This window comes from Cebus imitator, unplaced genomic scaffold (assembly GCF_001604975.1).
Source record: "Cebus imitator isolate Cc_AM_T3 unplaced genomic scaffold, Cebus_imitator-1.0 Scaffold358, whole genome shotgun sequence".
Taxonomy (NCBI): Eukaryota; Metazoa; Chordata; class Mammalia; order Primates; family Cebidae; genus Cebus; species Cebus imitator.
This window is the reverse complement of record NW_016107673.1, coordinates 459,219-483,439: the sequence shown is the minus strand read 5'-3', so window position 1 is coordinate 483,439 and position 24,221 is coordinate 459,219. Positions and strand designations below refer to the sequence as shown.

The window sequence follows — 24,221 nt, the reverse complement described above, 5'->3', positions numbered from 1 at the left end:
GATCTCTTGACCTCGTGATCCACCCGCCTCGGCCTCCCAAAGTGCTGGGATTACAGGCTTGAGCCACTGCGCCCGGCCGGTCTCGATCTCTTGACCTCATGATCTGCCCACCCCGGCTTCCCAAAGTGCTGGGATTACAGGTGTGACCCACCTTGCCTGGCCAACAGTTATTTCTTAATATAATTTGATATTCAGAATTCCTGAATTGTATTCTAACTATAGCTTTTTCTTCTAAATTGGGACCTAATCAAAGTTGACCTATTTCTGAATGCATTCAGAGAAAAAAAAAGTTGACCTATTGCATTTGGTTGTTAAATCCTTTTAGTCTTTTTTTTTTTTGTTTTGTTTTGTTTTGAGACAGAGTCTTGCTCTGTCACCCAGGCTGGAGTGTGGTGGCGCAATCTTGGCTCACTGCAATCTCCGTCTCCCAGGTTCAAGAGATTCTTCTGCTTCAGCTTCCCAAGTAGCTGGGATTACAGGCACTGCCTACCACCACGCCCGGCTAACTTTTGTATTTTTAGTAGAGATGGGGTTTCACCATGTTGGCCAGGCTTGTCTCAAATTCCCGACCTAAGGTGATCCACCTACCTTGGCCTCCCAAAGTGCTGGGATTGTAGGTGTGAGCAACTTACTGCACCTAGCCAGTCCTTTTACTCCCTTTTGTTTTATTTTCTTTGAGATGGAGTCTTGCTCTTTTGCCCAGGCTGGAGTGCAGTGGCACGATCTCGGCTCACTGAAATCTCTGCCTCTTGGGTTTAAGCGATTTTCCCACGTCAGCCTCCTGAGTATCTGGGATTACAGGTGCAGCCACCACGCCTGGTTTTTAGAGGAGATGGGGTTTCACTATGTTGGTCAGGCTGGTCTTGAACTCCTGACCTCAAGTGATCCACCTGCCTCAGCCTCCCAAAGTGCTGGGATTACAGGTGTGAGCCATGGCACTCAGCCCCTTTTAGTCTTTTAGAGCTTTGTATTATATATTGCTGCATAACACATTAGCCCAAAACTTAGTGGCTTAAAACAACAATTATTATCTCACGCAATTTCTGTGGGTCAAGTATTTGAGAACAGCTTGGCTAGTTGTTCAGTCCCTGGTCTCTCACAAAAGTTGCAGTTGCGATATTGGCTAGGGGAACAGAGTGATCGTATGCATCTGTCATCCTAGCTACTTAGGAAGCTGAGGCAGAAGGATCACTTGAGGCCAGGAGCTCAAGACCAGCCTGGGCAATATAGCCAGAACCTAGTCTAAAAAACAAGGACATTGGCTAGGGTTGTAGTCATCTGAAGATTTTGCTGAGGCTGGAAGGTCTGCTTCTGAAATTGTTCATGCATACTGGCATATGGACTGCAAGTTAGTCTCGGCTAAAGGCAGGAGGCCTCCATTTCTTAATATGTGGACCTTGCCATAGAGCTCTTGAGGGCAGTTGGTTTCCCCAAGATAGTGTGATCCAAGAAACAGCCAGACAGAAGTAACCCTGTCTTCTATGACCCAGCTTAGAAGTTATACCTGTCCTTTCCACAATATCCTATTGATTACACAGTTCAGTCATCTTCTGTGTGGGGGGAGAGTGCAAAAGACATGAATACCAGGAAGCAGAAATCACTGGGGGTTTTTTTTTAAATTGTTTTTGAGATGGAGTCTTGCTCTGTCACCCAGGCCAGAGTACAGTGGAGCAGTCTTGGCTCACTGAAGGCTTCACCTCCCAGGTTCAAACAATTCTCCTGTCTCAGCTTCCCGAGTAGCTGGGACTTCAGGCACACGTTATCATGCCTGATTAATTTTTGTATTTTTAGTAGACACGAGGTTTCACCATACTGGTCAGGCTGGTCCTGAACTCCTGACCTCAGGTGATCCACCCACCTTGACCTCCCAAAATGCTGGAATTATAGGCTTGAGCCACTGTGCCTGGCCCATTGGGGGCTATCTTAGAGACTGGCCACCACAATCTGGATCAATCCTGCTGCCTGGTTCCCCCCATGACAAAAAATTTTGAAGAGACCAGGCCAGTTGGTTTTTAGATTGTTCCACATTCTAGATTTCTCTGATTGGAACAGTAACATAATGTTGTCCTGCTTTTTGGAATGCTAAGTTTGATACTTGATTAAGGCAGTAACCTCTGAATGTTCCATTGTAAAAGTACATTTTTCCCTTTGTAATTATCAGTAAGCTAGAGGATGATATTTTGGGACTGTGCAAATATCCTTTTCCTAAAACACTTTACCTAATAGCTTTAACATTTTATATCCTTATCCCCCCATCCTTTCCTGTGCATAGGTAACCATTTATTTCTTGTTCATCCGTCTACTGGTAAGCAAATAATCCCTGTTATTTGTGCATGCCTTATTTGCAAATTCACCTATTCACTAACATTTATTTGTAATTCCCAAATCAATGTTGGAAGCTTTCATGGTCATTTGAGGACATGCATAGAGAAGCAAAACATTTGAGTTGCCTATCACTTATATTCCCAGCTGAAGTTAAATAGAGTGACACTGCTTTTTGTTTCATCTCTCATACTATAAGTGTCCTTTTTCTGGCATATTTAGTGCATGTTTTCAGCATTTTTGCTATTTTTTGTTGGTGATTTTGCTGTTAAAAGTGGCCTCCAACCATAGTGCTGAAGTTTTGTCTAGAGTTTGAAGACACAAGAAGGTTGTGATGTGCCTTATGGAGAAAATACATGTGATAAGTAAGCTTTCTTCAGCTATGAGTTGTAGTGCTGTTGGCCCTGAGTTCAGTGTTAATGAATGACAATACAAAGATGTCTTTAAATAAAAACACACATAAAACAAGGTTATATATTTATCAATTGATGAAAACATTGTGACCAGAGGCTCACAGGAACTTAATTCTGTACCTCCTCCAGTAGCAATGGTTTAGTATTCACTAATTATTTGTTGGTGGCTACTTATAAAATCTAACTATCACAGGTACAGTATTGAGAATTAACTGTCTTTCTATTCTTATTTCCTATCCTTTGTTACAGAAAAATTCAAAAGTTCTTTGTAGTTTTTTTTCTTTGGAAAATATTTCACTAAATAAAGAGAACTGTGTTCAAAAATCACTTGTGATGTTATGTTACCAATTTAATATACAGTTAGCTGTATTAATTTTAGTATGCCTTTTTTTTTTTTTTTTTTTTTTTTTTTTGAGACAGAGACTTGCTCTATCACCAGGCTGGAGTGCAGTGACATGATCTTGGCTCACTGCAACCTCCACCTCCCAGGTTCAAGTTATTCTCCTGCCTCAGCCTCCCAAGTAGCTGGGATTAAAGGCACGTGCCACCACACCCAGCTAATTTTTGTATTTTTAGTAGAGACAGGGTCTCACCATGTTGGCCAGGATGGTCTTGATCTCTTGACATCATGATCTGCCCGCCTTGGCCTCCCAAAGAGCTGGAATTACAGGCATGAGCCACCACGCCTGGCTTCGCATGCTTTCAATTTTAAGCTCCCCTTTTTCTTTTCTGTTGTTTGAATATGTAAAACATACAAATAGATTAAAAGTCTCACTGTAAAGAAACACTTCACTTTCATCCCTATCCCCCTCATCCCTTTACAGTTAATCACTTTTGTAGTCTCTGGTTTAACCTTCTGGAGTTGTTGTTGTTTTTGTTTTTGAGACAGTCTCGATCTGTTGCCCAGGCTGGAGTGGTGGCAGGATCTCAGCTCACTGTAACCTCCGCCTCCCAGGCTAAAGCAATTCTCCTGCCTCAGCCTCCCCAGGAGCTGGGATTACAGGCGCACCACCATGCCCGGCTAATTTTTGTTTTGTTTTGTTTTGGTAGAGATGGGGTTTCACCATGTTGGTGTGGCTGGTCTCAAACTCTTGGCCTCAAGTGATCTGCCAGCCTCGGCCTCCCAAAGTTCTGGGATTACAGATGTGAGCCACTGTGCCCGGGCCCCCAGAGGTTTTTTAAAATGCAAAAATACATATATTCTTGTTTCCCTTCCTTTATTAGGCTTTGCTCTTTTGAAAAAAAGAAAAACACTATACTTTGGAGGTCACTATATATTGGTACTGTGAAATCATCCTCATGTTTTATAAGCTGCGTGTTTAGTTATAAGCACTCCGTGGTTTAGTCAACTCATTGGAGCAAGCGTTTTCAAGTGTGGCAGATGGACAGTCCACTTGGAATCAGAATAACTGAGTTCAAATCGTGACTCCACCACTTAACTCTTCGTTTCATCTTGAGCGAGCCCTTTACCATTTTTGTGTCTCAGTTTTCTCATCTGTAAAATGGGACTGTTGTGGAAAAGACAGCACACAGCTCTTTCGGCTGTCATGGACAACACATCAGTTCACACATTTAAAGCAATTATGAGCCAGGAGCGGTGGCTCATGCCTGTAATCCCAGCACTTTGGGACTCGGAAGCGGGCGGATCACGAGGTCAGGAGTTTGAGACCAGCCTGACCAACATAGTGAAACCCCATTTCTACTAAAAAAAAAAAAAGAAAAAATACAAACACTTAGTTGGGCGTGGTGGCCAGCGCCTGTAGTCCCAGCTACTTGGGAGGCTGAGGCAGGAGAATGACTTGAACCCGGGAGGCGGAGGCTGCAGTGAGCCGGGACTGCGCCACTGCACTCCAGCCTGGGCGACAAGACACTTCGTCTCAAAAAAAAAAAAGCGCTTATGACAGTGCATGGCGCATACAAAGCCCTCAAGTTAAATAAAAATCGGTCTAGTGGGAGCGATGGAGATTTATAACAGCTTCCAGTAAGTGTCAAGGCACAGAATTTCCAGAGATTGCGCGAAGTAGGGAACCCAACAGCTCTCACAGCTCGAAAGAAGAGGGATCCTGCGTCAGGGAAGCCCGGCCGCGGTCGGGGAATGTCTAGGGCAGCGGTGAGAGCGCTGCAGCTCAACGATGCACTTGGGGTAAGGGAAGCACATTCCCAGCCCGACACCAGGGAAAACGCTCTGGCCCTCAGTTTCCCGGCAGCAAAGGAGCGCGAGGCGCTCACCACTTTCAGCCAACCCGGTCCGGGGCTGCGAACTGGTAGGTCCGCGTTGCTGGGGCGCAGGCAGCGGGGACCAATCAGAGGTCTAACAGCGCCCCGAGCCGGGGCCGGGGCACGCCCGGGAAGAGGCGGAGCTGGGGCGGGGCGCGCCCGGGAAGGGGCGGAGCTGAGGTGGTGGCGCCAAATGGCGAATATGGCGCCGGAGCGGTTGCGGAGCCGGGCGCTCTCCGCCTTCAAGTTGCGGGGCTTGCTGCTCCGGGGGTGAGTTGGCTCGGGCAGCTTGAGGGGCGAGAGGGAAGAGCCGGGACCCGACCGCCGCGCGGGGCAGCGGGACGCACCGCGGCGGCTCCCCGCGTGCCCAGAGAGGGCTTGACCTTAAATGACAGACACCCTTCAAATGTTCTAAGAAGCGAGGTGGATCTTGAGGCTGCCATGCCTTCTTTGGTTTCCCCGACGCACGCGAGGAATTTAAATGTTTCTTCTAGGCAGACCGAGGCTCCTCTGTACATGTCAAACTAACCCCGAGAAGCCGCAGCCTGTCTGTGGCCGCCAGTTATCAGCATTGTGACCTGGGCAGCTCTCAGGCTCCCAAGGAGGTTGCTGAGACATCAGATAAGAGACCCGAGAAAGCCCACTTGCATGTCTGCAGTTGCCAGTTTATATGAAAGTCAGGTTTCCTGGGCGTATCCGTGGTTTTGAGGACCTATAGAACATATGAACGTTTCCAAGATTTCTCTCAATAAATCTGCTGCGTTTTTTTAGAGTTCTGTGTGTGTGTGTATATACTTTTTTTTTTTTTTTTTNTTTTTTGAGACACGGTCTCACTCTCGTCCAAGCTGGAGGGCAATGGTGCGGACTTGACTTACTGCAGCCTCAACTTCCTGCAGGCCCAACCTCCTGGGCTCAACCTGCTGGGACTACAGGCGTACGCCACCATACCTGGCTGACTTTTGTTATATTTTTTTTGTAGAGACGGGGGTCTGGCTATGTTGCCCAGCCTGATCTTGAACTCCTGGGCTCAAGTAATCCTCCCTCTGGCCTCCGAGAATGCTGGGATTACAGGCGTGAACCACCACGCCTGGCCTAGAATACAATATTTTATACATATTCAAATACCTTCTGGACTGGATATACCTCTCTGTATCAGTTTTGATTGCTCTTGTATGTGTAGATTTTTGGTTGGTTTTTGTAATTATGAGTTTTATGGGACTTTTAACTGTGCTTTTGGGTTAGTAGTGGATATGCCTTGGGGGAAAATAATGAATTTTGTTCACTTGGTCCTTGACATTTGCAACTATGAGCAGCTGATGAATTAACTGTCTTTTCACTTAGAATTTGACCTAAGATTAAGCTTTTGTTCATTAATTATATCAGTCATAAGTATACTTAAGTCTATTAGCCGCAAAACACTGCTGGGGCAAGTGGGTGCAAGAGAGAGCAAGACACTGGAGCTTTGTAGAGGGCACATAGTGTATTCTACTGCTGCGTAACAAATTACCCCACAACTTAGAGGCTAAAACAGTACACATTTATCTCACATTTTCTTAGGGTTAGGAATTCAGGTGTGGCTTAGTTGGGTTCTCAACTTAAAGGTCTTTTCACAAGGTTGGAGTCAAGATGGGTCATCTCAACTGTTGATCTGGCAGCATTTGCTTCAAGCTCATTCAGTTGTTGGCAGAATTCAGTTCCTGGTTGCCTTGCAGCCTATTGGCTGGAGACTACCTCAGTACCTTGCCATGTGGGCTCCCAACATGGCTTCATCAAGAGAGTCCGCCAGCAACTATGAAGTTAACATCTTTTGTACCTAATCAAGGAAATGACATCTTGTTACTTTTAAATTTTTTGTTTTTACTTTAAAATTTTACTTTCAAAATTACAATACAGTAAGTTATTCTATCCTTTTTTCTTTATTCTATTTTTAGAAGCAAGTCACTAGGTCCAGACGACAATTAAAGGCAGGGGATCACATAGGTGTGACTGCTAGGACTCAGGGATTATTAGGGGCCATCATAGAATTCTGTCTACCATGTATATTAAATGACTATTTCACAGCTATTTAATCTCAATTGTGAAAGGGATTCCAGGAAAGAAGTGCTATGAGAGTGTATAATAAGGTGTAAAACTGCTCTAGAGTAAAGGAGAAGCTTCACTGCAGAAGTGGTTTGGGCTGACTGTTAAAGAATAAGCAGGACTTGGCCGGGCACAGTGGCTCACACCTGTAATCCCAGCACTTTGGGAGGCTGAGGCGGGCAGATCATGAGGTCAGGAATTCAAGACCAGCCTGACCAACATGGTGAACACCCCCCCACCCCCGCAAAAAAAATTAGCTGGGCTTGGTGGTGCATGCCTGTAATCCCTGCTACTCAGGAGGCGGAAGCAGGAGAATCACTTGAACCTGGGAGGTGGAGCTTGCAATGAGCTGTGATCTCGCCACTGCACTCCAGCCTGGGTGACAGAGCCAGACTTCATCCCCCCGACTTCCCCCAAAAAAGGAATGAGCAGGACCTGACTAGGTGGAGAGAAGAGTGGGAGAAAATGGCCATATAAAGACCCTGAAGGAGGAGAGCACCAGGAAGGCCAGGGACATGATATGATCTTAATGGGATTTGGCAGGGGCAAGACCCTGTATGGCTTTATAGGCTTTGGTGTATGCTAAGAGCTGTCCCAAGATGCACCCAAAATGTATGTGATTTTAGGGACTCAGTGGTCAAATATTTATGGACCACCTTCAAGTGTATTTAGACTCTGCAGAAGGATGGCACAGAGGTCTAAGCTTTAGTTTTAAAGTTACAGATAAGAACTTAGTTCTCAGTTATCTATAATAAATTGGAGAGATCCAACACCTATACACAAATCAACTAATAAGCAACTTAACATATAGAACTGTTAGACCAGGCGTGGTGGCTCATGCCTGTAATCCTAACACTTTGGGAGGCTGAGGTGGGTGGATCTCGAGGTCAGGAGTTCAAGACTAGCTTCACCAAGATGGTGAAACCCCGTCTCTACTAAAAATACAAAAACTAGCTGGGCGTGGTGGTGGATGCCTGTAATCCCAGCTTCTTGGGAGGCTGAGGCAGAGAATTGCTTGAACCCAGGAGGTCGAGGTTGCAGTGAGCTGAGATTGTGCAACTGCACTTCAGCCTGGGTGACAGAGCAAGACTCTGTCTCAAAAAAATAAAAATAAAATAAATAAATATAGAACAATTAGTGTGGTGAGTATAACAATAATATTGATATGAAGTGTAAAGTTGTGTGCTACAAATACAGAATGGCATGTAATTAGCTAATTGTTTAATATTGTAATCAGCAATTATACTGATGTGAGGTTTAAAGTTGTGTGCTACAAATACATAATGGCATGCAACTAGCTAATAGACAGTGTTCCTTCTGAGCATTATTAGCATTTAAGTCAGGAATTAATGTGATTTTTTTTTTTTTTTTTTTTTTATGATTGTCAGAATCCATGAAGCAGGTGGCAGTGCCTTAACCATATACATATTTTCAGGCCTGAGAGCCTCTTCCATCTTTGTCAAGGGGAGTGCTAACCTCTCCTTTCATAAAACAAAAATTCATGTGATTTTAATATGAGTGTTGCTTCTATGATTATATTCAAATATCATAGTTTTTTAAAATTATTTTTTTTATTTTTAAAAATGTTACTGTTGACATTTCCCACTTTTAATATCATAAGTTTTTTAAAGCCTTTGTTTTTCTTATTTTACAGTTGAAAACAGTGATGAAATTACTGGAATTTACTTTGAACAAATGCATTATCAAATTAAATATATGAGTGTCTGTTATAAATATTTGAGTGTCAGGATATGGTGCTTGACATTGAGGCATATGGACCCTTGCCTTAAATGTAGGGTAATAAGTAATACAAGGTAATATGATAGATCAGATCTAAGGTATATGTAAATGTAATTTTTAACAGTTTCAGAAGAAAGGGGAGATTGCAGCAGGTAGAGCTGGTCTAGGAAGGCTTCTTAGAGGAAGGATGTGATTTGGGGCTTTATGTTAGCATGGCATAGTAGGATGGTTTTGTTCAGAAAGCACAGGAAATATGAGTACTACTTGAAGAGAGAAGTTAGTCGTGCTTTCTTTAAATGTCAGATTGATAAGTGTTTGCCGCTTTTTGGCAGAAAACTTTTAGCCTTTAATTACTAATGACCTGCCTCATTTTTTCTTTCCTTTTCTTAGTGAAGCTATTAAGTACCTCACAGAAGCTCTTCAGTCTATCAGTGAATTTGAGCTTGAAGATAAACTGGAAAAGATAATTGATGCAGTTGAAAAACAACCTTGTAAGTAATATTTCCTGATAACTCCTAAAATTGTTAATATAGTTCTGTATCTTCAGTTAGATGTATAGATTTAAATTGAAGTGGAGGTTTCAGTATTGAGATGTCCCAGTGATATAAGACGTATGCATGGTAGCATTTCTTCCCAAGGGGTAATACCTTTAGTTAATTTTTTTTTCTTTTAACTGATGAAGATATTCAAACTTTGATTTAGTTGGAACTTTAGGATGACTCCTAAGGGGTGTGTGTGTGTGTGTGTGTGTGTGTGTGTGTGTGACAGAGTTTTGCTCTTGTTTCCCAGGCTGGAGTGCAATGGTATGGTTTTGGCTCACTGCAACCTCTGCCTCCTGAGTTCTACTGATTCTCCTGCATCAGCCTCCCAAGTAGTTGAGATTACAGGCATGCACCACCATGCCTGGCTAATTTTTCTTTTTGTATTTTTAGTAGAGACAGGGTTTCACCATGTTGGCTCAGCTGATCTCAAACTTCTGACCTCAGGTGATCTACCCGCCTTGGCCTCCCAAAGTGCTGGGATTACAGGCGTGAGTCACCATGCCTAGCCCAAGGGCCCTTTTATAGTTCCTCTCCCCTGTTGGAGGTGTCATCACTGTCTTTTCTGCACTTGGCTTCTGATTTTGATCTGGTCCTTTATAGTCACTTTGTCTCTCCTAGTGCCCATTACCCCTTCTTATTTAAGGGAGACACTTCTAAATGTTTGGGAGGAAAAAAGAAGAGTAAAGTAAGCAGAGCTACCATCCCTTCTTGATTTCTTCAGGGATTTTGTGTTTTTTAAAATTTTTCTAGCATGGCTAGTCATTCTAACTTAATTTTTTAAGTCTAAGTTAAAGGGCAGAGGCAGTAACTTTTCAATAAAAAGCAGTTCTGCTAATGCACTGATAATAAATATACTAAACAGAGTTGGGAAGCATTTTACTGAAATCAAACTATGGAAAATCAACTTTTATTCAAAATTATATAATGCTCGTGGTAAGAATAAGTGGGGCAAGGTGCAGTGGCTCATGCTTGTATTCCCAACACTTTGAGAGGCCAAGGCGGGTGGATCGCCTGAGGTCAGGAGTTCAAGACCAGCCTGGTCAACATGGCGAACCCCATCTCTACTAAAAATATAAAAATTAGACAGGCGTAGTGGTGGGTGCCTGTAATCCCAGCTCCTCGGGTGGCTGAGGCAGGATAATTGCTTGAACCTGGGAGGAGGAGGTTGCAGTGAGCCAAGATCATGCCACTGCACTCCAGCCTGGATGACAGAGTGAGATTCCAGTTCAAATAATAATAATAATAATAATAATAATAATAAGTGGATTTCAAGAAAAGCACATTCTATAGATGGTCATTCTTTCCTGAGTATACCAAAGTTTTAAAACAGAAGTGACCCAGGAAGGTAGAGGTTTGGGAACTCCTTCGAGGTATTTCCTTTCTACACACTGCTTCCCTCCTCCCTCTTTTTTGGCAGGGGGACAGAGTCTTACTCTGTCGTCTAGGCTGGAGGGCAGTGGTACAAGCTCAGTTCACTGCCACCTCTGCCTTCTGGGTTCAAGTGATTCTCTTACCTCAGCAGGTAGCTGGGATTACAGGCACATGCCACCACACCGTGCTACTTTTTATATTTTTAGTAGAGACAGGGTTTCACCATATTGGCCAGGCTGGTCTTGAAGTCCTGACCTTATGTGATCTGCCCACCTCGGCCTCCCATAGTGCTGTGATTACAGGCGTGAGCCACTGGGCCCGGCCCCTCCTCTCCTCCCTCATGTTCTTTTTTGGGAATTCACATCTGTTGAAACATGCCCAAAGAAGCTAGAATGGGGCCACCAATCCATGAACTAAACTTCTGCTCCACTGTTTTATGATTGGCAGTCCATTTCAGCTGGATACTTGGGAGAGTTTTCTGAGAGACCTCTCTATTCAGCCAGTCAGTAAAACTGTGTCGCCATATTTCCTCCTGCCACTGCCACAATGCCACAGGAATTCAGGGACCTTTTTGTTAAATACTTAACTTCATACCACAAGCATGGGCCTGCAAAGAAGAGGCTTGATATTTATAGCACCCTGAGGATAGAAGTGGGTATGTCTCACTCTCCACCTGATCTTAGTCAAAAGGCTGAAAAGTACTGAGTTCACTCTTAATGTTATATAGATGCTAGTCTCTTCAATTATATAGGAAGAAACATATTCCATGATATAGGATAAATTGTTATTATATGTCATTTTCATTCCTAAAGGCAGAATTTTACGTATACCTTTGCTTAAAAAATTCCTTTACAGTTGAAAATTTAGAAAATGATAGTTGTCCCTGTTATACATTGATTTAACATGGCACATGGTATTTTGCCTGACAACATATCAAAGCAGTTAAAAGAGCCCACTCTGGGCCAGACACGGTGGCTCACGCCTGTAATCCCAGCACTTTGGGAGGCCGAGGTGGGTGGATCACGAGGTTAGGAGATCCATACCATCCTGGCTAACGCAGTGAAACCCCATCTCTACTAAAAATACAAAAAATTAGCCAGGTGTGGTGGCATGCGCCTGTAGTCCCAGCTACTTGGGAGGCTGAGGCAGAACTGCTTGAACCTGGGAGGTGGAGGTTGCAGTGAGCCAGGATTGTGCCACTGCACTACAGCCTGGGCAACAGAGTAAGACTCCATCTCAAAAAAAAAAAAAGGGTCCACTCTGGAATCAGGCCTGGGTTTGTGTTGCTCTCTATCTTTTCTAGTTTTTGGGTAAATTTTTCAACCTCTCAAACTTGTATTTTCCCTATCTATAAGATATGGGCATATTAACATCAGTCTTATAGGACATCTACCTAATGGAATAATGCTTGTAAATCAAGTACTGAGCATGGTGCCACACATTTACTCAATGCTTAATAAGTGGTAGCTGCTATTGTTACTATTGTTATTATGATGCTCATTAAAACAGAGCAGTTATGATAAAGTTACACTAATGTAACCTTATTAAAACTGGGAGTTTAGGAATTTTTTCTTTTTCTTTTTTTTTTTTTTTGAGACAGTATCTCACTCTATGGCCCAGGCTGCAGTGCCAGTGGTGTGATCACAGCTCATGGCAGCCTCCACCTCCGTGGGCTCAGATGATCCTCCCACCTTGGCCTCCTGAGTATCTGGGATTACAGGCATGTGCTACCACACTCAGCTAAGTTTTGTATTTTTTGTAGAGATGGTGTTTCACCATGTTGCCTGGGCTGGTCTCAAACTCCTGGCTTAAGCCATCCTCCTGCCTCGGCCTCTCAAAGTCTTAGGATTATAGGTGTGAGCCACCAAGCCTGGCTCAGAAATGTTCTTATAACTAAATGGTGCTTAGAAAATTAAGGCATTTGACTGTATATTAAGGTATTGTAGGTTGAGGTATTTGAGATAAGGCTTTTGTTATTGTTCTCACCTAACACTATTTTTCTCTAAAAACTGTGTAATGAGAATCCCAGTGTTAATATTTGCAAATTATTTTTGGGGAAAGAGCTGTCTATGGACAGAACTAATTTTTGGTTTTTAAATTTTGACTTTGAAATTATCTTTTCAGTGTCATCAAACATGATTGAACGATCTGTGGTGGAAGCAGCAGTCCAGGAATGCAGTCAATCTGTTGATGAAACTATGTATGTGGGTACAGTTAACTTTTTTCCTTGTTGGAGGTGTTATTATGGAGCACTTATTTTTCATTATTTTCTTGGAAAATTATTAGTGATCAACATTTCCACAGTGGTTACTGTTGTTATTTCTGTGTTTCTTTTTAAACAATAGCTTTCTTTGCAAACCTTATTATTAAATGACTCATCTTTACTGGTTTTACCTAGGATTTGAGGATACAGTGTTGCTTGTACCAGTCATTACTAACTTTTGCTGCTTACCCAGATCTGACTTTTCTGTGTGCTACAAATGAGTTGACTTGAAATGAATATTTAGAAGTATAATTTACTTTGCTCTTAGGAAAGTACCACACCCAAAGTTCAGCAACTTTACCTGGTCACATGGTGAATAGCAAATGAGGGTAGGACCTCAGTTTTATGACTCCACTCTCATATTTTTAGGTTTAAGAATTTATATGGCAGTTATTCTTCTGGGTTTTATTTCTCTGAATATCCCTCTTCTTGATATGATACTTCCATCCAAATTCATGGCATTTAACTGGAAGGGAAAACACTGGGGAAAATGGGTGGAGAGACAGTTTTATATTGCTACTTCTTTCCTATTTGGGGCAATGTAGACGATTGCAAGGAGTCATTACCTTTATTTTAGTCAGAAGTTGTAATCTTCTCCCTGTCAGAACTTATAACTGCTAAAATAATAGAGAAATTGAGGATTTTTAATTTTATCCTTGGAAACTCATTTAAAATACTGTACTATGACTAGGCATGGTGGCTCACGCCTGTAATCCCAGCACTTTGGGTGGCCAAGGTGGGTGGATCAGTTGAGGTCAGGAGTTGAAGACCATCCTGGTCAACATGGTGAAACCCTGTCTCTACTAAAAATAGAAAAATTAGCCGGGCGACAGTGGTGCCTACCTGTAATCCCAGCTACTCAGGAGGCTGACACGGGAGAATCACTTGAGCCTGGGAGGCAGATGTTGCAGTGAACTGAGATCACACCACTGCACTCTAGTCTGCGCAACAGAGTAAGACCCTGTCTCAAATTAAAATAAAATAAAATAAAATAAAATAAAATATTGGAGGTAATGAATGTTCCTAAAGCCATCAGTAGAAATTCAAAATGATTGTACTAACGTTTAAGGATTGTTATCCTAAAATAGACATTACTTGTTGTTTACCTGTTATTTATTTACTTACCCCCCACCACCAATCTGCATGCACTTTATTCTTCTTTTTATACATTCTCTTGCTCCCAGATTTGGAGGCAGAACGTAATATGAACTCAACAATCCTGCGCAGAGCCATGTACCACAGCCCATCAATTTTCCTTTTCCCACCCCTTTCCCCAACCCCACTCAGTAAAGCCCCTTGCCCAGGTGTTGCTCTTGACGGTAAGAAAGCAGAAGAGAAAGCTGGGTGCAGTGGTTCACGCCTGTAATCCCAGCACTTTGGGAGGCTGAGATGGGCAGATCACCTGAGGTTAGGAGTTTGAGACCAGCCTGGCCAACATATAGTGAAACCCTGTCTCTACTAAAAATTACAAAAATTAGCTGGGTATGGTGGTGCATGCCTGTCATCCCAGCTATTTGGGACGCTGAGGCAGGAGAATCATTTGAACCTGGGAGGCGGAGGTTGCAGTGAGCCAAGAGTATGCCACTCTACTCCTGCCTGGATGATAGAGTGAGACTTGTTTCTCAAAAAAGAAAGAAGGAAAGAAAAGGAAGGAAATGAAAGAAAGGAAGGAAGGAAGGAAAAGAGGGAAGGCAGGAAAGGAAGGAAAGGAAAGAAGGAAAGATGGAGGAAGGATAGAGATTCCAGTGAGGGATAGGAGCCTCTTTCCAAGGCACAAGGGGATACCTTCTCAACATGGCCACTGCTTTGTTCAGATTTGGGTAGTGTGCTGGCCAGAAGCTGCAGGCTGCAATACCTCCAGCTGACCGAGGATGCAAGTATTGTGAGGGTGCTGCTGCAGGTCCACAGTCATCATTGAGGCCAGGAGCTGCCATGTTCCTGAAGAATGCATGGGGCTTTGTGGGATGCTTAGTTGGTTTGGCATAGTAGGGGCCACACTGTCACGTTTCCTGAACACTGTTTCATAAGGGTCTTCCCCAAACATCATGGCATATATTACACAGCCCAGGGACCAGACATTTGGTCTGTTCATCAATGTCACAGTGACTGCACAGGGAAGAGCTCTAGGGCTCAACAGGAGATGGTGCACTGCTGGGTCACTTAGTCCTGCAGGGTCAGGGCCCCATGAGAGCCCTTCACATGATGCATGCTTGATTCATGGCATCTGAGTCTATTAAAAATGGCTGACCCTCATCTCCAAGCAAGATATTGGTGGGCTTCAGGTCCCCATGGGCCTAACCCTTGGCATGAATGGCCTCAAGGCCTCTGTAGCTACCCAGCAGCAGCTGAAGGATTTGATCCTAAGTCAGGAAGTTGCCATCGTCCTTTGGCCTTTCTATCCATTCCACAGTGTACCTCTCTTGCAGAACAGAAGCAGCAGCCAGGCCTCATTCCTAGCACCCTGCTCCCTAGACAGTAAGCCATGAGGTAAAGGAGGTTGGGGTGATTGAAGAGGTGATGCATGTTTGCTTCTTGACTGGGCCTCCTCTGGTCCTGCTGCTCATGACACAGGATTCACTTCATGGCATAGAAGTGTCCATCCTGTAACCACTCCACTAGGTCCACATAGCTGAACCCACCCTCCCCCAGTTTCTAGATGAAGATATAGCTATTGTCAATGATCATAGTTCCCCAAGAGTAGGCACACAGTGCATGACCCATGATGTCTTGGTCATTCTCTTCAAGGACTGTTTGAGGCTGCCAAAGGGCTTGTCCAGGGTGAGTGGGCTCTTCCAGGCAATGCACTGAGCACCCAAGGATCATGATTCTCACCTAAACAGGTCCTGGTGACACCAGTTCCAGCAAGGGTGGGGTCAGGTGCCTTAAAGCCTTAGGACACACAGCAACTACCAGACTGCTTCCTCCAACCCCAGCCCACCTTTGAGCAGCCCCTGCTCCCACACCCATCACAAAAGCAGGGCACAGGGTAGTTTCAGAGGAGGCGTGAGGCTTAGGCTCATCCCTGGCCTCAGCGCGCAGTGCCTGGGGTCGGCCATCCCGCACTCCTCACTGACCTGGCTCGGCTATTTCTGTCAGGCTGTTTATGTGTTACAGCCAGCCTACATGGAGTTCCAGTGGGGACTGAACAGTAAAGGATTTTTGCACCTTCAATTGTCAGAGAGTCATTATATCATACCACAAGAGAGGCTCTTGTTCTCAAAGATGAAGAGATGGCATGATAATGTCAATAACTTACTCAGACTGATCCACCAGAAAATAGTGGAGCTGTGTCTGGAGTCTAGGTTTTCCTCAAGTTCACTGATTCTCAGCTACTGTATACTTGTTGTTGCCTCCAGGGTAACATGAACCTTTTTTGATCATTATCAGTTTGGGAGATAAACATATAATTTTAGGAAAGATCTTTTTAGGTTGAGAATTTATACAATAGTACTGTGGAAAATTTTAACTTCTTTTAAACATTGTTATTAAAAGTGTATGAAATTAAATAATTTTGTTAGTTTTCCATCTCTAACATTATGTATACTATGTAAGTCTGAAAGATATGGCCAGAATTGGGGGAGTTCTTTTTCCATTGTATAACTTTTCCTGGGACACTTTTGCATAACATTTTAGATGTTAAAAATTATTGGGGCTAGGCATGGTATCTCATGCCTGTATTCCCAGCACTTTGGGAGGCTGAGGCGGGCAGATCACTTGAAGTCAGGAGTTTGAGACCAGCCTGGCCAATATGGCGAAACCTTGTCTCTAGTAAAAATACAAAAATTAGCTGGGTGTGGTGGCACAGGCCTGTAATCCCAGCTACTAGAGAGGCTGAGGCAGGCAGCAGGAGAATCGCTTAAGCCTGGGAGGCAGAGGTTGCAGGGAGCTCAGATCACTCCACTGCACCCCAGCCTGGGCGACAGAGTGAGACTCTGTCTCAAAAAACACAACAAAACAAAACAAAAACAATAACAAAAAAATAAGAATTGTTAGAAGTTAATCATATCCTTTAATAATACTGTAGCTCATAAGAGTAGTACATATAGGGAGAGATTTCTTTAAGATGTGACTATTGTGTATATAGTTGTTTTTTTTCAACAGATGAAATTCTTAACTGGAAGTTAACTTGACTGTGTATGTATGTATGTATGTGACAGAGTTTCACCCTTGTTGCCCAGGCTGGAGTGCAATGGCATGATCTCAGCTCACTGTAACCTCCACCTCCTCCATTCAAGCGATTCTCCTGCCTCAGTCTCCCAAGTAGCTGGAATTACAGGCACCTGCCACAATGCTTAGCTAATTTTTTGTATTTTTAGTAGAGACAGGGTTTCACAGTGTTGGTCAGGCTGTTCTTGAACTCCTGATGTCAAGTGATCCACCCACCTTGGCCTCCCAAAATGCTGGTATTACAGGTGTGAGCCACTGTGCCTGGCCAATATTTTTTTCTTGTGAGTGTTGGCGGTGTTTTCTTGTCACTTGAAATGAAAATGCACAAGCAAAACATTTTACTTCCATAGTGTTTTTGACACTATAAGAAATTGTGAGCCTGGCCTGAGAAAATGTGAAAAATGTGTTATTACAAAGAATTGTAATGCAAGTTATTATGTTCACCTAGAGTACCTAGGTTTTAGTAAATCAGGTCTGTGTTTTGTGGGATGTTTTTCAGAGAACACGTTTTCAATATCATAGGAGCATTTGATATTCCACGCTTTGTGTACAATTCAGAAAGAAAAAAATTTCTTCCGTAAGTATATCATCCACTGATTTTAAATTAATTTCAAATGTACTTTTTTTCAGAAGGTATAGTCTCTTCTTATACTTTTGGCTCACCTTTGTGAATTATAATAGTCAAAAATAGGCATTCTTTTTTTCTAGTCTGTTAATGACCAACCACCCTGCACCAAATTTATTTGGAACAGCAAGAGATAAAGCAGAGCTGTTTCGTGAGCGATATACCATTCTACACCAGGTAAGTTTGGTAGGGGGCAGAGGGGAGGATACTAGGTAAATTGAGAGAAAAAGAGACTGTTTCAGTTTAGGAAAATCTCAGGGATATTTAAAGAATGGAATTTTGTGGTCCAAAGTTGGTCATTCAATAGACTGTTATGGAGATTTCTGTGACTGAGACCATGTAGAAGACACAGAGATGAAAAAGCTATTTTCCCCTTAACAACGATAGTAAAAAGAGTAGTTACCATTTAATACATGATATGCCAGACACTGTGTTTAGCACTTTACAAACATTATTTACCTCATTTAATCATCATAATACTAATATATGTATAAATGCTATTATTATCCCCATTTTACAGATGAGGAAACTGAGGCTTAAAGAAGTTTAGTGACTTGCCCAAAGATCACATGTAGTAAGTAAAGATAGGATTTCAATACAGCCTGACTCTAAAGTTCAACCATTGCCTACTATACTTTACTGCCTTCAAGTAGCTTACGTCTATGAAGTTATAGACATTTGTACAAATTTATAAAGTAGAATTTTATATGTGCTGTAAAAAAGATACAATGTTTTCAATAGCAAAATCAGAGAAAGCTTCAAGGAAATGATGGCATTTGGCATGGATCTAGATTGCTTAATCATGTAGAAATGGGGGAAAAAGTGGTGGTAACTGTGAACAAAGGCACAGCAAAAGGAAAAAATGGACTCTGTGCAGGACATGATGAAAAAATCAGTTGTAGCATTTGGAAAGGCAAGTCGGAGCCAAATTGTAGGAGTATTTTGGATGCCACATTTGGGAGCTGGGACTGTTCTGTTTGTGCGAGGTGCTTTGGAATACCAGACAAACTCAGTCACAGCCAGGTTTTTTGAGTGCTTCCTCCATCAGCAGATATGGGGATGACTTAGAGTGTGAAAGAAGCCTTCTAGGAGTCTGTGGTATTAGTCTTGACATAAATGATAGCCTGGATGAAGTGGCAAGTGGCATAGAATGAGGGCTCACACTGAAGCAGCAGAAACTGTAAGAACATGATTAATTCATTACATGGGAAAAAGAGAATGTTTGTAGAAGGTGATGGCAGGTTCTGTTTTAAGCATGTGAGTTAAGATTGCCAGGAAAGTATCAAGTGAAGTATACATCTGGAGCTAAGCAAGAGAGAGATTTGGGAGCATCTGCATAGAGTGAAAAATGGAACTGCAAGGATGAGACCCTGGGAGAAAGAGAAGGGACAGAGACGAGGAAGGCCGGGCATGGTGGTTCATGCCTGTAATCCTAGTACTTTGGTAGGCCGAGGCGGGTGGATCACCTGAGGTCAGGAGTTTGTTACCAGCCTGACTAACATGGTGAAACCCTATCTCTACTAAATATAAACAAATTAGCCGGATATGATGGCGTATGCCTGTAATCCGAGCTACTTGGGATGCTGAGACGGAAGAATTGCTTCTATATGGGAGGCAGAGGTTGATCGTGCCATTACACTCCAGCCTGGGCAACAAGAGCGAAACTATATCTAAAAAAAAAAAAGAGAGAAAGAAGAGGGGGAAAGGACAGAACTTGGGGGCCAGGCGAGGATGGTGTTATATGGCAGAAGCACAAGAAGGCTTCAAGGAGGAGCAGATGGTCTGCAGTAGGTTAAATAAAGGTTGAAGAGAATGATCCTTGAAGAAGCAGCATCCTCTGCTGCTTCCACTGCTGACATAGTGTTGCCAGGTTAATCTGCCCGAAGTATAGCTCTGACCGCTTCACGGGTTTTGCACAGAAGTCTTTCAAGGAAATGCACTGCCTAGTGAATTAAACGCAGATTCCTTAATATTTAAGATCTTCTCTCACACATAATTGGCCTAATCTCTATTTTTCCTCTAGTCATACTCTGTGCTGGAGCCAAAACTGAAGTATGGAATTATTGTTTCTTTCACTACTTCTGGGACTTTGTTTATCCTGTTGACTGCTCTTCCCTCTTATCTCCACTGTTGAAACCTTCCTAATTTTGGACGGTCCTTCTCAGATTCCTCCTTTCTGGAGCCCTTCTTGATCTCCAGCTGGATGCGATCTCCTGGGATTATAGGTGTGTACCACTACACCCGGCTAATTTTTTCATTTTAGTAGAGACGGGCTTTCACCATGTTGGCCAGGCTGGTCTCGAACTCCTGACCTCAAGTGACCTCAAGTGATCTGCCTGCCTCAGCCTCCCAAAGTGCTAGGATTACAGGCATGTGCCACCATGCCCGGCTGGATGCAGTCTCCTTCTGCTTGAACTGAATAGTTTTCTGTTACTGACTATACTTGGCCCTGCATTGTATTTGAGGTGCTTATCTTTGTGATCACAGTGCGGATTCCTTGTTTATCTCCTCTGCCACATTTGGCACCATACAGAGATGGTGCTCAGTAAACACCACATTTCTTTTTTCTTAAATATGTTTTGAAGTCTACTATATTATTGTGAGTGTGCCACTTATCCCTTCTGAGCCTCATTTATTCATCTGTGAAATAAACATGTTGAAGTTCAGTCCATTCATATTTTAATTACAATTATTTTGAAAACAAATCTGATTTTTATCATTATCCTACTTCAAAATCTTTGTTTCTCATTGTCTATAAGATAAACTTCTTGGCTGGGCATACAAAGTTTATATTGTCAGGGCTTTTTGAATTGGAGGTTACAGAAACTCAAATTGACTAAAACTGAAAAAGGAATATATTGGCTTAGCTTGTATTATGAAGTCTAGAAATCCATCAGTTTCAAGCCTGGCTGGATCCAGGTGCTCACACAATGTCAGGAGTCATTTGCCTCTTTCCATGTCCCAGTTCTTTTTAAAAATTGATTTTACTTTCAAATAGGTTCTCCCTGTAAAGTGACAAAGGTCTCCACTAGTAGCCTTAGCAGTTCTTGGAAAGAGAGTTCTTATTCTAATATTTCTAGCAAAAGTCTTGAATCTGTCTCTTTTGAGCCTAGCTTGAAGCACATATTCGTCCTTGAGCCAGTCACTGGCCCAAAGGATGGAGTACTTCGATTTTCTAGACCTTGAATTCCTATCAATGGAAGGGAGAAGGGGCATCAATCCTACCTAAGCTATATGGACTGAGAGTCGGGGAGGGAAGTTTCCCTGCATGGATCTTAATAATCTCTGGCCTTGTCTCAGGTTCTTACTAATCTCTGGCCTTGTGCACCCCTGATTCAACTGTACTAAACTTTGCATAACTTCCTAAGTACTCTTTAACTCTTATAATTTCTGTGCGTGAAATGTCTTATCTCAGCTGCCTTTTGTTTCTTACTACCTAAACCTTATTTATCATTTGGGCTGTTGTTCAGTGGCCCCTTTGGCCTGGGGTACAGTAAGCCCTCACGTAGTTTGTTGTGTGGTGGCACTTCTCTTTCACTAGCCCCAGTGCTCTGAGGGTGACACCTGGTTGGTCTTCATATCCTCAGCCCACAGTGCACTGCAGCCATGCACTCAGTAGACCTTCAAAATTTTTACTTTTTTTTTCAAATTTTAGAAATTATATTACTAGATATTTGTATATTAAATTATATGGGTTTTCAAATTTGTTGAGCCTAGGTAATAGTGACATTAGTTTAAGGAGAATTTTTTATCAGGGTACTATTTTAGTGAATCTTAGTTTTAAATGTCTGTTTAAGGAATTCATATGAATCTTTCTTTTTTATAGAGGACCCACAGGCATGAATTATTTACTCCTCCGGTGATAGGTTCTAACCCTGATGAAAGCGGAAGCAAATTCCAGGTTAGAACATTATCCTAGTTATGTAGGGGGTATACGTGTGTAAGTTTAATATTTGTTGCTTAATTCTAATTCATTGAATTTTAAATGAAAATAAACTACTGGTAACTGTTTAGCTAACTGGACTGGCTGCATGCCCACTATTGATACAGTCCATTCCTAGAGTCCTGTGTCCCTCACATCTCTAATAGAAGCTACTGCTTCCTTTGAGAAGACTCTGATACGATGGTGGGGCCAGATACTCTCTGGCCTCCAGGACAGATTCCTAGTCTTCCTAGTCCATTTGGATACTACACTGGCTTTCTGATAACTTTTTTTTTTTTTTTTAAGATGGAGTTTCGCTCTTGTCACCCAGGCTAGAGTGCAGTGGTACTATCTTGGCTCACTGCAACCTCTACCTCCTGGGTTCAAGTGATTCTCCTGCCTCACCCTCCCGAGTAGTGGGATTACAGATGCTCACACCTGGCTAATTTTTTGTATTTTTAGTAGAGATGGGGTTTAGCCATGTTGGCCAGGTGGGTCTCAAACTCCTGACCTCAAGTGATCCACCCACCTCGGCCCCCCAAAGTGCTGGGGTTACAGGTGTGAGCCACCGCACCCAGCCCTAGGTTCACATTTTTTAAGAGTAACTCAATTATTAAATATTAATGTGATTATTACAGAATGATGGTATTGTGTACATTTTTATTTCTTCCTTGTCTATATTTTAAATTTTTTTCTATTGTAAATATTAATTATTCATAATAAGAAAACATAAAAATAAAACTTAAAAGAAGCTCCACTTGGTAATTTCTATAAAAATGAAAAATTATCCTTTTATCTAGCAATCATGTTTCTAGAATGTGTAGAACTTTATTCAACAGTTGTATCTGTAGCTGGATGCAGTGGCTAGTGCCTGTAATCCTAGTGACTTGGGCTGAAGTGGAAAGATAACTTGAGCATAATTTAAGGCTGCAGTGAGCTGTGATACTGCCACTGCACTCCAGCCTGGGCAATGTGAAACCCCGTCTCAAAAAAAAAAAAAGTTTCTGTGTAGTGGGCCAAGAAAGGTGCACAGAAATATTGAACATTGTTTTTATTAGTAGAAAACTGGGAACAACTTAAATGTCCTTTAATAGGAGTTTGGTGAAATAAATGGTCATATATATAAAATATAGATATTGTTATTCTTTAAACAGAAGGAAATATAATTATATGTAGAAAAATGGAAAGATGTCTAAGATAATATTAACTTCAAAAAGTTAAGTTGCAGAATAGTACATATACTATGATTTCATCTTTTTAAATAAACTGTATAGGTGTGTGTTATAAATTATATATGTATGTATTTACATATATTAGGATTACATATAGAAAAAGATGGAAAGGATTTTTTTTTTTGAGACAGAGGCTTGCTCTTTCGTCTAGGATGGAGTGCAATGGTGTGATCTCCACGCACTGCAATATCTGCCTCCTGGGTTCAAGCAATTCTCCTGCCTCAGCCTCCCGAGTGGCTGGTATTACAGGCACGTGCCACCACTCCTGGCTAATTTTTTGTATTTTTAGTAGAGACTGGGTTTGACCATGTTGACCAGGCTGGTCTCAAGCTCCTGACCTCATGATTCGCCTGCCTCAGCTTCCCAAAGTGCTGGGATTACAGGCGTGATCCATCCTACCCAGCCTGATGAAAAGGATTTTTTTAAATGGTGTCCCAATTTTTACTACCTTTAACTTTCTGATAAAAAAATATATATATATAATCATCAGATTGAGAATGTAAATAATAATGAGAGCCTTAAGTAAAATTAGAATATATATTTTTAAATAGGTTGCTAATTTTCAAGAGGTACTTATCAAATAAAATAAAATTGATATTCTTTTTTATGTTTTAAAATAAATGTACTTATCATTATTCATAATGATATGGTGTGGACTCAGTTACTGGTAAGAGCCTGAATTGATGTGGTGGTGCTTTAGGCATGATTCTTTGAGGCCATCATACACATGATCTTACAGCTTTTTTGTAGGACAAAATTAAACATCCTAAGTTTAGTTTTACAACTTCATTTCCATTTTATTTGATTTTCTACTGTAAAGTAGCTTTATATAAATGCTAAAATGTGTACCCCAAATTTACTTATTCATTAAAAGTTTAGTTTCTTGAAAGAATATATTTACAATCTTTAAATTTATTTTGTTTTATTTTAGCTTAAAACAGTAGAAACCTTATTGGGTAGTACAACCAAAATCGGAGATGTGATTATTCTTGGAATGATAACCCAGTTAAAAGAGGTAACTTAATAAGCATCAAACTTTTATTTTTGGCCGTGGATTGATGAAATGTCGGTTACATAGAACATTTTTGTAGCGGGTACAGGAATGTATTCTTCATTGAAAACTTGCCTCACCAGCAGAACAATAATGGAATGGTGGAAATACGAGGAAGTAGTATCATTATGTTAGACGCCTTGGAATGAGGCCGGGCATTGTGGCTCATGCCTGTAATCCCAACACTTTGGGAGGCCGAGGCAGGCGGATCACCTGAGGTCGGGAGTTCGAGACTAACCTGACCAACATGGAGAAACCCTGCCTTTAAAAAAATAAA

At 42.1% G+C, this 24,221-nt stretch overlaps 1 protein-coding gene, 1 non-coding gene and 1 pseudogene across 4 annotated transcripts in view; 1 reads left to right on the top strand and 2 right to left on the bottom strand.

Annotated features, from left to right (window-relative positions):
* Positions 1-5,096: 5,096 nt before the first annotated feature.
* POLE2 (DNA polymerase epsilon 2, accessory subunit) overlaps positions 5,097-24,221 on the top strand; it is a 37,300-nt gene continuing 18,175 nt past the window's right edge. Inside the window, exons 1-7 of one of the 3 annotated variants that reach the window (XM_017506714.2) lie at positions 5,097-5,222; positions 9,162-9,262; positions 12,809-12,884; positions 17,614-17,691; positions 17,823-17,916; positions 21,566-21,640; positions 23,825-23,908. In XM_017506714.2, coding sequence (XP_017362203.1) covers positions 5,146-5,222; positions 9,162-9,262; positions 12,809-12,884; positions 17,614-17,691; positions 17,823-17,916; positions 21,566-21,640; positions 23,825-23,908 — 585 coding nt within the window. In that variant the 5' untranslated portion in view covers positions 5,097-5,145. The remainder of the gene's footprint in view (positions 5,223-9,161; positions 9,263-12,808; positions 12,885-17,613; positions 17,692-17,822; positions 17,917-21,565; positions 21,641-23,824; positions 23,909-24,221) is intronic. The other 2 variants (XM_017506713.2, XM_017506715.2) reach the window with 2 other exon arrangements.
* On the bottom strand, positions 8,404-8,526 carry LOC119467973. Its single transcript, XR_005196613.1, has one exon. It is a non-coding gene; the product is annotated as a U6atac minor spliceosomal RNA (small nuclear RNA).
* Positions 14,585-15,668, bottom strand: LOC108287968 (annotated as a pseudogene).